The 12747-nt window shown below is 32.9% G+C and overlaps 1 protein-coding gene across 3 annotated transcripts; it reads right to left on the bottom strand.

Annotated features, from left to right (window-relative positions):
- Positions 1-2784: 2784 nt before the first annotated feature.
- Positions 2785-10226, bottom strand: LOC120083426 (protein SDA1 homolog). 3 transcript variants are annotated; one of them, XM_039039184.1, is made up of 15 exons: positions 9678-10226; positions 9358-9534; positions 9152-9276; positions 8932-9073; positions 8645-8791; positions 8478-8531; positions 6176-6271; positions 6042-6101; positions 5499-5573; positions 5369-5422; positions 4873-4974; positions 4104-4769; positions 3862-3993; positions 3650-3757; positions 2785-3214 (listed from the first exon to the last, which is right to left on the bottom strand). In XM_039039184.1, exons 1-15 carry the CDS (start codon positions 10038-10040, stop codon positions 3062-3064), a joined length of 2454 nt encoding a protein of 817 aa, XP_038895112.1. In that variant the 5' UTR covers positions 10041-10226; the 3' UTR covers positions 2785-3061. The 3 variants fall into 3 exon arrangements, with proteins under 3 accessions (XP_038895112.1, XP_038895114.1, XP_038895113.1); XM_039039186.1 differs by having other exon boundaries at positions 9358-9436; positions 9678-9738; XM_039039185.1 differs by lacking the exon at positions 9358-9534.
- Between the last annotated feature and the right edge of the window lie 2521 nt (positions 10227-12747).

Below are 12747 nucleotides of genomic sequence, written 5' to 3'. Positions count from 1 at the left end.
ATGAGAGATTGAGAGAAAATAGACGTAGTTTTAAAAAATAAAAACAAAAAAATGAAATGATTATCAAATAACTAGAAAGATTCTCTTAAAGAAAGAATCTATTTTTGCGGATTTTCTTTTGTGGGATTAAGTAAATGCCTAGTTTCATGGCAAGGTTAAGCCTTCTACTATATTGGTACAAAAATGGTATGATTCAATTGATACTAAATTTGTACTATTGGTTTTGAAATTAGAGGTTTAATTATCCTATCCCATTTATATATTATTAAAAAAATACTAGATATATATATATTCTTCAAATGTTATGGTAAGTAACCGATCGCAAAAGAGTTTGAAAGCTAAAAGTTGCATATATATTACCTTATAATATATATGATTTAAAATGTCGATATCGATGAAAATGTCAAGTTCTAAATTTTATAAAATTATGGATGAAAACATTGATAAGATGTTAAAGTAAGTAGATATTTCTAGAAAAATTAAAAACAAAAATGGTAAGAAAAAATACTTAAATTAATTTATAAATATTTTATACTTTTTAAATAAGTTAAAAGGAATTTTTCTCTCCAAGATTAGAAAAAAAAATAAAGATTGAAATATTTTTATGGAAAATTTTTTAGAAACTAAAATGGACATTTTCGAAATTTAAATTTAAATTTCATAAAATGTCAATGTAATAATTAAAAAAAAAAAAAAAGGAAATTACAAAAACCACCTTCAAAGTAGGGTAGTAGTGGCAATTATATCCTAAAACTTTCAATTATTAGAATTGGACCCTCAAATTTATACAAATTTTAAAATTAGACCCTCAAACTTATATATGATTATAGCAATTGTAATAATTTTATAAGTTTGAGGGTTTAAATTTTATCATTTGAGGATCAAATTTCTAAAGACTATCGAGAATTAAACACTTCACTGATAAATACATTTAGTCTATAAGATTTCAACCTTCTTAGTCCCATTTTTTTTTTATTAGAAGTTTAAAAGGTCTTGAAGTAGTTTTGTGGATCTATTTTTTTTTTTTTTTTTTTGACTTCACATTATATTTTCTCTCTCCCTCTACCCTCATTTGGTACCAACTATTGTGTAATATTTGTTGCATCTAACTAAAAATTGGAAGGGACAGTTTTTGTGGGTGGAGAGTAAAAGGGAACATAAAATTATGTGCAACCTAATCACTATTTTCTATCTTTTTCTTTAATTATTATTATTACGATTGAAAACTCAAATATAAAAATTGTATTTTTTTCCCAATATAAGAAATAAATAATTTCCAAATATTGGTATTATAAAATTACAGAAATACCTTACATGATTAATGTGGAATAATCTCAAGGGCTGCTACTTTAATTATGTCACTTCTAGAATCTGATCCATTCTTTTACTAAAATGCAAACAAAGTTAATATCATTCTCAAAAAAAGAATAATAAAAAACAAAGCAAACAAACACAACCCCAAATGATACAATTCATCCAATCTAAATTTTGGTATCTTTAAATGTATTGGATTTTTTTTATTGAAATGAATTTTTATTTTCCCAAAAAGAGATTCCAATTAATTTTATTGAAACATGATCAATTCTTAGATAAACAATATGAGAGTAGAATTAGATATTATATTTTGGAGGTTACTTAAATGTGAATGTTGCTTTGTTTATTTCTTAAACTTAAAAAAATCTGGTTAATTTATATTCTTTTTCTAGTTCAATACGTGGGATAAGATGATCTGAATTTTTGACTTGTCTTGTTCGACGGTATATGCATGTTGCTCCAGTTGACCGTAAAAATTTTCTACTTATATGACTTGATGGGACAACTAAAACATACCAAATAGTTCCAATTTTTTGGCTATAAGGAGGAGATTTGTTTAGAAATTTTCCCTAATTTTATAAACCCAAAAGTTCCCCTATTAGCTCACATGCTCAAAATATAAAGGCTACTTTAATTTAATTATGTCATAGAAGTGGGATTTTGATTCGTGTATTTTCTAAATGAAAACAAACCTAACAAACAACCCCAAATTCCTATAAATAAAGCCAGTTCCAAATTGACTTTTACTTTATAATTAAAAAAAAAAATAATAATAATCAACTAAATCCTATTGATTCCATTTTAACTTAATTAATTTGAACTAATTTTTACTTACTGCAATCATTATAATGTGAGTTGGATAATATTACATATTCTTAAATATTTAAATAATATGATTATGAATCTAAAAGAATAACTTTTCTATTTTGTGTTAAATAAACGTTGGATTTTCAATTTTGTCTAATAAATCTTATGGTATTTTGAATTTTCGAAAGTAAACTTTAAAATAAAAATAAAATAATCCTACATCTAGTGTAAGGATGAAAACCAAAACTATAAAAACAAAATTCAAACTAAGATTTAGACCGTGTTAATTTATAGTTTAACATAACATATTTGACCACTTTAATCGGCAATGCAAATATCAATAGTTCTTTTTCTTTTCCCTTTTTTTAGTGCAATCATTTTTATTTAAACAATTTTAATAAAAAAAATTTCAAAAACTATTTTTAATAGTTACCAGATACTTTAATTTTTTTAAAAAATGATTTATTTACAAAATTAACCACTTAAAAGTTAAACCAAACACAACCAAACTAAATTTGAGCCTTTATTGCTGGCTGACTTTTCCTCATACCAAAATGCACCCTTTTCAGCTCTCCCTTGAAGCAAAAATTTTGAAAAGAATCCCAAAATGGAATGAACAGCGATTTGACTTAACACAACAGATTTTTAAGGAACCAATCCACCTGACCATCGACAAAATATCAGTTCATTTTTCGATTTTTCCTTGGACGAGAGAAACCAAAATCCTCTCATCCAAACAAATAGAATGTGTATAAATTTCACAATCACAGAATGCATGGATAAATTATTATTGGGATGGAGCGGGCAGCAAATGAATGATGGATGATAATAATAAGAGCAGTTGGATCAAGGCAATAATTGAACAAAATTTGCCATTACATTCTTAAAATAAAATAAGACGAGAGCACATAATTTATCAAAATTGGTTGTCTTCAGTTCTTCACTGCTTCCAGGCTTTCTTCCCTCTAAACTGTTTGCCTGAGCGTTGATTCTTCTTCTTCTTGTCAACTCGAGATTTCGCAACTTTAGATCGTTTTGCAGCTAACGGCATTGCCTTCTTGTGTTCTTTCTGCCGATTGCTTAAGCCTCCCGTCTTGTAATTTTAATAACAACCAAAAACAATCAGGCTAGTAATATGGCATAAAGAGTATTAAACACAAACGAAGTTCATGCTAAACATAGCTTCCAAGTAAATTTTAAAGATCCCTTTGGTAATAAGTTTCTTTTTATGCAAAATAAATTTCAATATTTTGGAATCTACATTTCAAAAATTCTACGTAGTTTCGAACTTACCATTTCTTTTTAATGAATTTAGTACTTCAAAAGATAGGAAACAAATCAAAGAAATGAAGGGCAAATGATATTTTTTTAACAATAGACAGCTATCAACAAAATTAGCATGGAGCTTGCATATGGACCCAACACATTTCAAAACATGATGAATTTGGTCACTATCACGCAAAGAAAAGAAAATATATAATAGGAGACATAATATTGCAGAACATATTCAAAATATCGAAACACAAACCTTCTTTTGTTTGATAGCAGCACGTGCTTGGTACTTTCCTCTTTCCGCTCTCCCAGCCTTAACTAATGCTAATTTTTCTTCCTTGGTTACCCTTCTCCGGATATGAACCTAGCACCATATCCCCTCTAAGTTAAAGCTTCATAGTTCGAGAATCAAGATAATTTAGCTTTTGCAATTACAAAAGTATAATATCTAGTAAACTAGAATCATACCTCGAGTTTGGCAGGATCCACTCGCTTTGTACTCAATTCATCTGTATTTGGAATCTTAGATGTCCGCTTTGTGTCTGAACCATTTCTCAACAAACCATGTTGAGTCAAAGCATTTTTTGCATCTTTCTTTGCCTGATAATTAACCAAAATAATAGTTACTGGTTGGGATGTATTTCTACTTGACAATTATAAACTACATTTGCGATGTTCCAAAGCCTGAAGAGTTGCACAATCGAGGTTACCTGCAATTCCTTGATCCTTCGAAAATCTTCATTGGAAAGAATGCCATCGGTTGGTTCTGATGATTTTTCCACAGCTGTACTTGCTAGTCTCTTCAATGCTCGAAGACTTGAATTGGCAGTAACAAGTTGTTGGTCAAAATCAGAATGTTTCCTTTTCTTCAGCTTAGAATCTCCACAATTAGTTCTAGCGTCCATGTAAGCCTCTTCTTTATACTCTGTGTCTTCTTCCATGCCACTATCCTCAACCTCCTCATCTTCCTCCGATTCCATCCCACTAGAATCGTCAGCATTTTCATCATCTGTACCTTCATCGGAATCAACTTCAGGTGCTGAATCTACATCTATCAATTCATCCTTGGCACTGGTCCCACTGTCACTGGACATTTGACTATCACCATCATCACTGGAATCAAACACTTGATCGAGGTCATCATCAGATCCACTTGCAATGGAATCAACCACTTGATCGAGGTCATCAGCAGATCCACTTGCAATAGTCTCACTGTTGTCATCACCGTCATCATCACTATTGTCACCATCAGCGTGTTGTAATAACTCGATACCAGGAATATTGGATGCTACAGCTACCTCCCCATAAGCTTTAGGTCTAGCCTTTGGATCAGTAGGGCGCCCACGATCCTTCTTAGTCAGCAAAGATGGACAATACTACAAACAGAGAAGTTCACTTCACTTCTTGTGTATAGTTATAAAAGGAAAAAAATTGTAAGAAGCTATAAATATAAGTAATGGAGGCCAAGCCTAAGTATACCTCTCTATATAATCCAATAAGTGATCGTGCAGCTATTGAAACTGCCTTCTCATGTGATTTCTTGTACAACGCAAGATCTTGTAACAAATCTTCGGTCATTAACTAGTTGGCAAGAATGCAAGAACACAAAATTACTATTGAGTTTATACAAGATACGAAAAAGTTGCACCATATGAAACAAGATAGAAAATGTGTAATTTAATCTACGTCCACTTTCAGTACATATTAGAACATAGGAAAGGTATATAGTATATGATCTCAGAATTGTTTTTCAAAACAGGTTTCATTTCAAATTTAAATAAACCAGAGTCTAAATATTACATGCAATGTCTTTTCTGTAGCTTCATTTTTGGGATTTTGGGTTTATGCCCACTCTCTTCTGTAATATTTGCATATATCAATGATATATGGTGTTTCCTCTTAAAAAACTAAAATAAAATACTGAAGGAAAGATGAACCATATAAATCCTGATATATAACAAGTAATGAAAGTTACCAAAGGCATTCGTATACATATCTCCCTTACTACATTGAGCCCAACCGCAATAGCCTGAAAAGGAACAATAGACCCTTGAGTTCAAGAAGTAGATAGGAACAACATAAAGCATCACCAATCATACAAGCACCTCTGTTCGTGAACGATCATGTACAAATTGATTTACAATCTGTTTGAACAAAGGTTCAACTGCTTCGGGAGGAACCTGAATTGAAGACAAAAGCTATTACTACCGGGGAGTCATGAGAGTTGGCCACATGGGGGGTGGTGGTGGTGGTGTTGTAAATTAAGCATATGAATTGTTTTGTTTGGTTTTGTTATCTATTTTCTAAATTCTAAGACTCTTCAAAAGCTAAGCCAAGTTTTGAATATATATATATATATATCTAGTTCTTAAGAACTTGTTTTTGTTTTCGAAATTTGGCTAAGAACTTAAATGTTTACTGAGGAAAGATGNTATATATATATATATATATATGTGTGTGTGTGTGAAAAGTAGATTTAAAAGCTTGTTTTGTTTTTAGAATTTTGCTAAAACTTCAAATATTTAGGAACAAAAAGTGAAAACCATAATAGAAAAATGGGAGAGAAACAAGCATAATTTAAAAAATAAAATCAATTAAAATCGTTATAAAATGAAGTCGTTGGAATTTGAACATAAAAAATAGCATACCATATCATGACAGGCCTGGACTGCTGATGCAAGTAAATCTGTGATATCACGTTGATGAGGCTTCATGAATAAACTCAACATTAGTTACAAGTTAAAGGAATCGCCACATTCAACAAGTTAAAACAACATCATACCTGAACATACTTCTGAAGGAAAGGGTAGAAGTTTAACAAAATCAAGCGGTGAAGCCCAACTGTTCTAGCAATAACTTTCAGCAGCATCATCTTAACCTGACATTTAAAATAAAATTATTTAATTCTAAAAAAACATCATAATTAAACAAATGAATACATAGCTTTGAGGCACCAACCATAGCAATGATCAAATTAGAATTTCTCACTATTCTAACATGTTTAGATGTTAGTCATAAGTATTTTTCAGACTATCAGTGTAAATCGTAATAGACACCAAGTAAGCGAATGAAAGATTGCATGAAAAAAAGGAAATAAGTAGCCCACCAAAGCTGGTACGTTAAAGTGGTATATTTATGAAGGACAGAAGAAATGGAGATGCAAGAGGATAACAGCGATCCCTCATAAAAGACACTAAAATTTTAGTGTGTTAAAATGTAAAACTGAGCTTTAATTTTATTTCCTTCCCCTAAATCTTTTCCTTTTTTTATTTTCTATCAACTTGATCAATCAAAATGTTCTCAATTTAAATCTTAAGGAACTTAAATACATCTAATGGATTTATTTGAGAAAGGTTGACTCATGCAATCTTTGTTTTTAATTGGAAAAATAACAACACTCTGTTGTTAAAATAATAATAATAATAAAGCTAGTGGTTCGTCTCTCTTTTAATTTTTTATTGGTGTTGGTAGTGTTTTACCCAAGCACAGTAGGTGAGCTTGGTGGAGGTTATCAAGTATTTTTGCTTCCTTCTTCGTACTAGGATCATTATCCTATGATGGAAAATGTTTATAAGCATCTCTCCACTGGGAAAATGGCAGTTTGTCAGAAGGTTGGACGGTTAAATGATTAAACTTCATCTGATCTCATATTGAGTGTGACTCTTCTATTTGCTTTGAACCTTCAAATTTCCTTGGACACTTTTTCTTAGTTAAAGAAAAATACAAGAAATTCAGGGGAACAGTGAATCTAAATTAGACCTCAATGGTTGCCTCTCCTTCAGTTGTAACAGATAACAGATCGTGGTATATGGACTCTGGGGCATCTAATCTCTAGGGACTGGAACTGAATGGTTTTTTTTTTTAGTATAACAATTGTGGGGGTGAGGGATTGAATTTCTAACTTCTTAAGATGAAATGCATGTCAATGCCATTGAGTCAAGCTCACTTTGGCCTTTGGGGCATCTAATCACTTCACTACTTACGTAGACTCTATGACAAATGTCTCACAATTGAATGAGAAGGAAAAGGACATTGTTGAAAAGGAAAAGGACATTGTTGAACCTTTCCCTGATACGTTCAGACTTGTGGGTACCTTTCCCTATTCATTCTATCAATGGTGTGTTGTTTGCTTTCTCCTATTCATTGACCTGGGTTGGGAAGTGTTGTTTCTCTCCAATCATTTTGCTCAGTTGGGCCTCGAACAACCATCCGTTCATATACACCCAGTTACTTCCGCCAAATGTGTGTTACATGTCGAGAAAAATGATGAGTCTGCCCCCATTTCTTTATTCACTATAGTTTCACAATTAGAGCTTGGAACATAATGTACAAGGAATTCAGTTAGGCTTCTCATGTGTTTCAAAGCATACGGCAGTCGCAATTAGAGCTTGGAACATAATGTACAAGGAATTCAGTTAGGCTTCTCATGTGTTTCAAAGCATACGGCAGTCTGGATTAATGATGTTCTCTCTGCTGACAGTTCCTTTTGCTTTCTTTGGAAGGAACGAAATGCTAGAATGTCTACAGAGAGTCAAGTAATTTGGAATCTTTTAGTGACCTTCAGTGACTCATGGCCTCAAATCGAAGTATCCAACAACAAGCTTTATAGCAAGCAACTTCACAACATTCACCATTAACCTAGATTGGGGAGAGCTTTTCTCTGATCCCATTTGGAAAGGAGATGACTTCTCCATTTTTCCTTTATATTGTTCATTTGTTTTGACTGGTGTTTTCTGAACATATATCTTGTTTCTAATCCCTCCAACACCCCCCCCCCCCCCCCAAAAAAAAAAGGAAGAGTTAATATGCTAGGGATCGTCTTAAGTTGTCCGACGATGTGGGTCCATTTTCCTACAAGTACTACCATAAGTGACTATGTCACACATGTTTGTACCATATATTATATGTGTTGTGATGTTTTTCTTGTCAAGAACTCTATGGTCAGTGAGTAAATCGGTGTTTGTCATGTCTATTTCCCCACAACCACAACTAATTATGAAATATGTCATCTGTCTCTTTCCCTTCAGACAATAAAGAAATATGATAACTTAGGTATGCCAATCAGTCAAAGTTAATATATTCACCTCAAATCGCTCATTGCAAGCACGAAGTCGAGCGAACAACTTTTCTGCAAACCCCTGCAGGTGCAATGAAATTTATTAATTCTTATCACCCTAAATTGTATCCTAAAAGAGAACCTAAACTGAGAAATAATAAAATAAAAGTGCAGAAAACATGGAAATAAATAAACCTGTGAATCTATCAAATGGTTAAGTGGAGAATAACTTGAATTGCCTCTCTCTGATGACAAGCGTTGCTGCCTCTTAATACTACGCCTGACTCGTTCCAGTTTTGCCTTTTTTTTCTTCTTGCTAGCTGATGTACCTTTGTTGTGTGCCTAAATTCCCAAAACATAATAATATAAAATTTAAAATAACTATAATGCATACATATTTTTTGAGGCTGACTTGTTTGAAAAAGCATCCAAATAAGTTTAAAACCATTCTTTATTATTTTCTAGTTTATGCCTTCACCAACCTTATAAACCAATTCCTTGCTGAGAACGACTTGAGGAGTTTGAGAAGCCGCATCATCTTCATCACTTTCCTCATCACTATCATCTTCACCATCTTCAATCTTCTCATAATCAAGAAGAAAGGATACGGCAGCAATCATAATCCTAGAGAGTTCAAGTGAGTTGTAATCATTTCCAAAAGAGTTATCAATAGAATATCATTGAATCAATCAAGTTCAATACCTTGGTGATGAATGAAAGCAAGCAGTACAGATAGCATTTGCTGTTCTTTCATCAAACCACACCCTTCTTCGATGAAGTTCACACAGAGTTATAAGCGATCTCTTGGCCTTTGCTTCATCCTCCTCCTACATCAGAAGTCGAAGTTTACTATCCATCCAAGTTAAGCCCAATGTTCTTATCAGCACAAAATGAAAAGTATACTTTACTTGCAGCATTGCGAACAAAATTTTCTGGAGAGCTCGATTCTTTGCTTCATTTTTATGCTTTTGATTCATTTTTTTAATGCTGTGAATAACATGAGAAAATGCCAATTTTCTTAATGTTCGGTCACCTAAGGTCTGTAACTCCATAAACAAAGCAAGATTGTCCTGAATATCAACCATCTGAACAACAAAGTAAAGAGCAATTTCCAAACAATATTAACAAACGAACTACACTTAATCTATACTATTCCAATTCTCGCAGAAAATTAACCAACCCTAGACCACAGACAGAGCAAATTTGGATACAAAAATTTCAACTCTACCTTTCGATTAACAAGAAGTATAAGAGCCTGTGCTATGTGGCAACGTAAACCCGAAGGCAGCGACTTGGAAGACGAGTTGAGCAAATCCGCCAACTGTTTGGGAAATTCCACAAGATGTTTCGGATAAAGATGAGTAACATGAGCCAAAAACATCGCCCTGTCACTAAGGTCCTTAGCTACGGAGGGGTCGCTACCAATGCCACCGACAGAGGTGAAGTGAAGAGAGGCTTGCTGTTTAAAGAGTTCCATGGATGATTTGAATTGGTTGTAGAGAAGAACCAACTCACACTCGTACCCTTCGGGATCACACTTCATCTTCGACTGCAGCAAGGGCAAAGTTATCCTCTCTGGAGCTGAATTCATTGCTACTGAACTGCTTTGATTTCGATTACAAGTTCTAATTTAGAACCAATCGATGTGTGGAGTTCCAAACTAGACAAAGGCGAAATCTGTTCGTGGTGAGCGGCGGCAGAACGCAGAAGACCTGCCGGACAGTCCCTGTTTGGAGTCGCAAAATTGACATTCTAGGGCTTATTTTATTACCGTAGATATCAATTTCCACCTTGAATTTGGAGTAATTCTATCTTTTAAATCTCGAATTTTTGTGAATTTATCAATTTAAATTTGAATTTTCGTAAATGTATCTATTTAAATATTAAAAATTCAATTTAAAGAATTTTTTTAAATAATGTTATGTTATTAATTATTAACAAAAATAAGGTTCGATTGGAAGTATCGATAAAAAGGAGTTGTCTAATCATGGACCCGGTACACAATTATCATTAAATCGTGGATCGAGTCCACGACTTCCTTTGTAGCATGTGAATTGACAGTGACCTGATACATGTAAACTACCACTTGTATAACCATGCAACATTGACCACAGGTAATCGTGGACGGGGTACACGACTTAGTGGTCCTAAAAAATCCTCCATGACCTTCTCTTCACTTTCTTCCTCATCTCAAACTTTCTTCCTTTCTGCCTCTCTCTCATCGCCATCGTCCACCATAACTGTCGTCTACCGTCAACGATCGTCTGCCATCCATCGACCGTCACTGCGCTCTCTGCCGCCACTGACCACAGGTAATATTTTGTCCTTTTTTTTTCCTTTCTAATATATGATATTGTACTCCATAGATCTACTATTTTATTTAAATGTATGCATAAAAAAACTAGAGTTTTAATCTAGTTTAGTTGATCTATTGTGTAGGATTTGAACTGTTTTATTTATTTATTTATTTGTAGTTTAATATTATAAGTTGGACTGAACATTTTGGTTGTAGTTTATTTTTTTATTTTAATATTATAAATTTGGAATGTTTGGACTCAAAAAATAATAATTGGACTGTTTGGAGTTTTGATCTATTTGGACTGTTTAAAAGAAAAAAGAAATTTTTTGGATTGGGATGTTAGTATTAACGTATTTTTTTCTTTTAAACTATAGCAATTGTAAAGATTTGAGTAAATATGTTGATACATCCTGAAGATTTAGTCATTCTTGATCCTGAAAATGATGGGGATAGTGATATTAACGTAGAACTTGATGAATTATTTGAAAACGATAGAAATGTAGAAAATGATCTTGAATTGGTACCATCAGAGATATTCACCCAAATAGATTGGGACAATTACTAATTCAACATGTGAACAAGGGTCAACATTAGAGAAAATGAGTAGATGTGTAGATAATTCTAGTTTAATATAAAAAGGAATATTATTTGACACTAAAGAAGATCTACAACTGGCCGCTAAAAAATACTGCGTGACAGAACACTATGAGATTGTCGTAGGAGAATCAAACCAAGATATTTGGTACGTGAGATGCAAACAATGGAAGGATGGTTGTGATTGAAGGTTAAGGGCATGTCGACGTAAAACTCATGGGATGTTTGAAATTACTAGACTTGAAGGAGAGCATTCATGTTTATACTCAGAATTAACACAAGATCATTCACAACTTGATTCAAATTTTATGAGTATTGAAATAAAAAATATGGTTAGAGCTGATCCTAGGGTTCTTGTGGCCTTACTCCAAGAAGCAATTAAAAAACAATATGTGTATAATATTAACTATAAACGAATGTGGCAAGCTAAGAGAAAAGTATTGATTGTTGTGTTTGGTGATTGGGAGAAATCATATTCAAGACTTCCATATTGCTTGAGTGTTATTGTGCATTACAATCCTGGAACACGATCGGATCGGTATTTTCTTCCATATGATGTGCCAGGTACGACTATTTTTTATCGAGTTTTCTGGTCTTTTGGTCCTGCAAGAGAAGGGTTCAAATATTGTAGACTATTAATTTAGATTAATGGAACTCATCTGTACGGAAAGTATAAGGGGAAACTATTAACCGCCTTATATTTATTGATGCAAACGGACACATATTTCCCCCTGCTTTTACTATTGTCGAAGAAGAGAACTTGTCTAGTTAATCATGGTTTCTGTGAGCATTACATAAATATGTTACCCAACAATATGATATTTGCTTGATTTCTGATAGACATAAGGCATTCTCGCTGCAATTAACAATGAGAAAATAGGTTGGAGTGAACCTAGAGCGTACCATCGATATTGTCTTCATCATGTTGCTAGTAATTTCAGTACGAAATACAAATCGAACAACTGAAAATTTTGGTATTTAAGGCAGGAAATCAACACCAAAAGCATAAGTTCATTAGGTGCATGAAAGAGTTGAAGCAATTGAATCCTAAGTGCTTTGAATACTTTTCTGATATTGACTTGAAAAAAAGGACACATTCCCATGATGATGGGTACCGCTATGGGTGAATGACAAGCAATGCAATTAAATCTATGAATAGAGTTTTCAAATGTGCTAGAATGTTTTCAATTACTTATTTGGTTAGACTAACATTCTATCACACAATGATATATTTTGAACATCGAAGAAAAGAGATAAGTGAAGCACTCAACCGTGGGGACATGTATACAGAATATGCCATGAGAAAGCTTAAGAGATAGGAAAAACAAGCATCTATACATACGGTGACATCTATTGACAGAAAAATCCAAACTTTCGAAGTACAAACTACCATAAGTATGATTTC

The sequence above is a fragment of the Benincasa hispida genome, chromosome 8, assembly GCF_009727055.1.
Source record: "Benincasa hispida cultivar B227 chromosome 8, ASM972705v1, whole genome shotgun sequence".
In the NCBI taxonomy this organism is placed as follows: Eukaryota; Viridiplantae; Streptophyta; class Magnoliopsida; order Cucurbitales; family Cucurbitaceae; genus Benincasa; species Benincasa hispida.
Note: the sequence above shows the minus strand (reverse complement) of the source record. Positions and strands in the feature narration are given on the sequence as shown.

Coding starts and splice junctions, on each gene's coding strand:
- LOC120083426 (XM_039039184.1), bottom strand. CDS start 10,040: ATGAATTCAGCTCCAGAGAGGATAACTTTGCCCTTGCTGCAGTCGAAG. Junction 8,792..8,931: donor GCAAGGAATTGGTTTATAAG/GTTGGTGAAGGC, acceptor TTGGGAATTTAG/GCACACAACAAAGGTACATC. Junction 8,532..8,644: donor ACCATTTGATAGATTCACAG/GTTTATTTATTT, acceptor TTGCACCTGCAG/GGGTTTGCAGAAAAGTTGTT.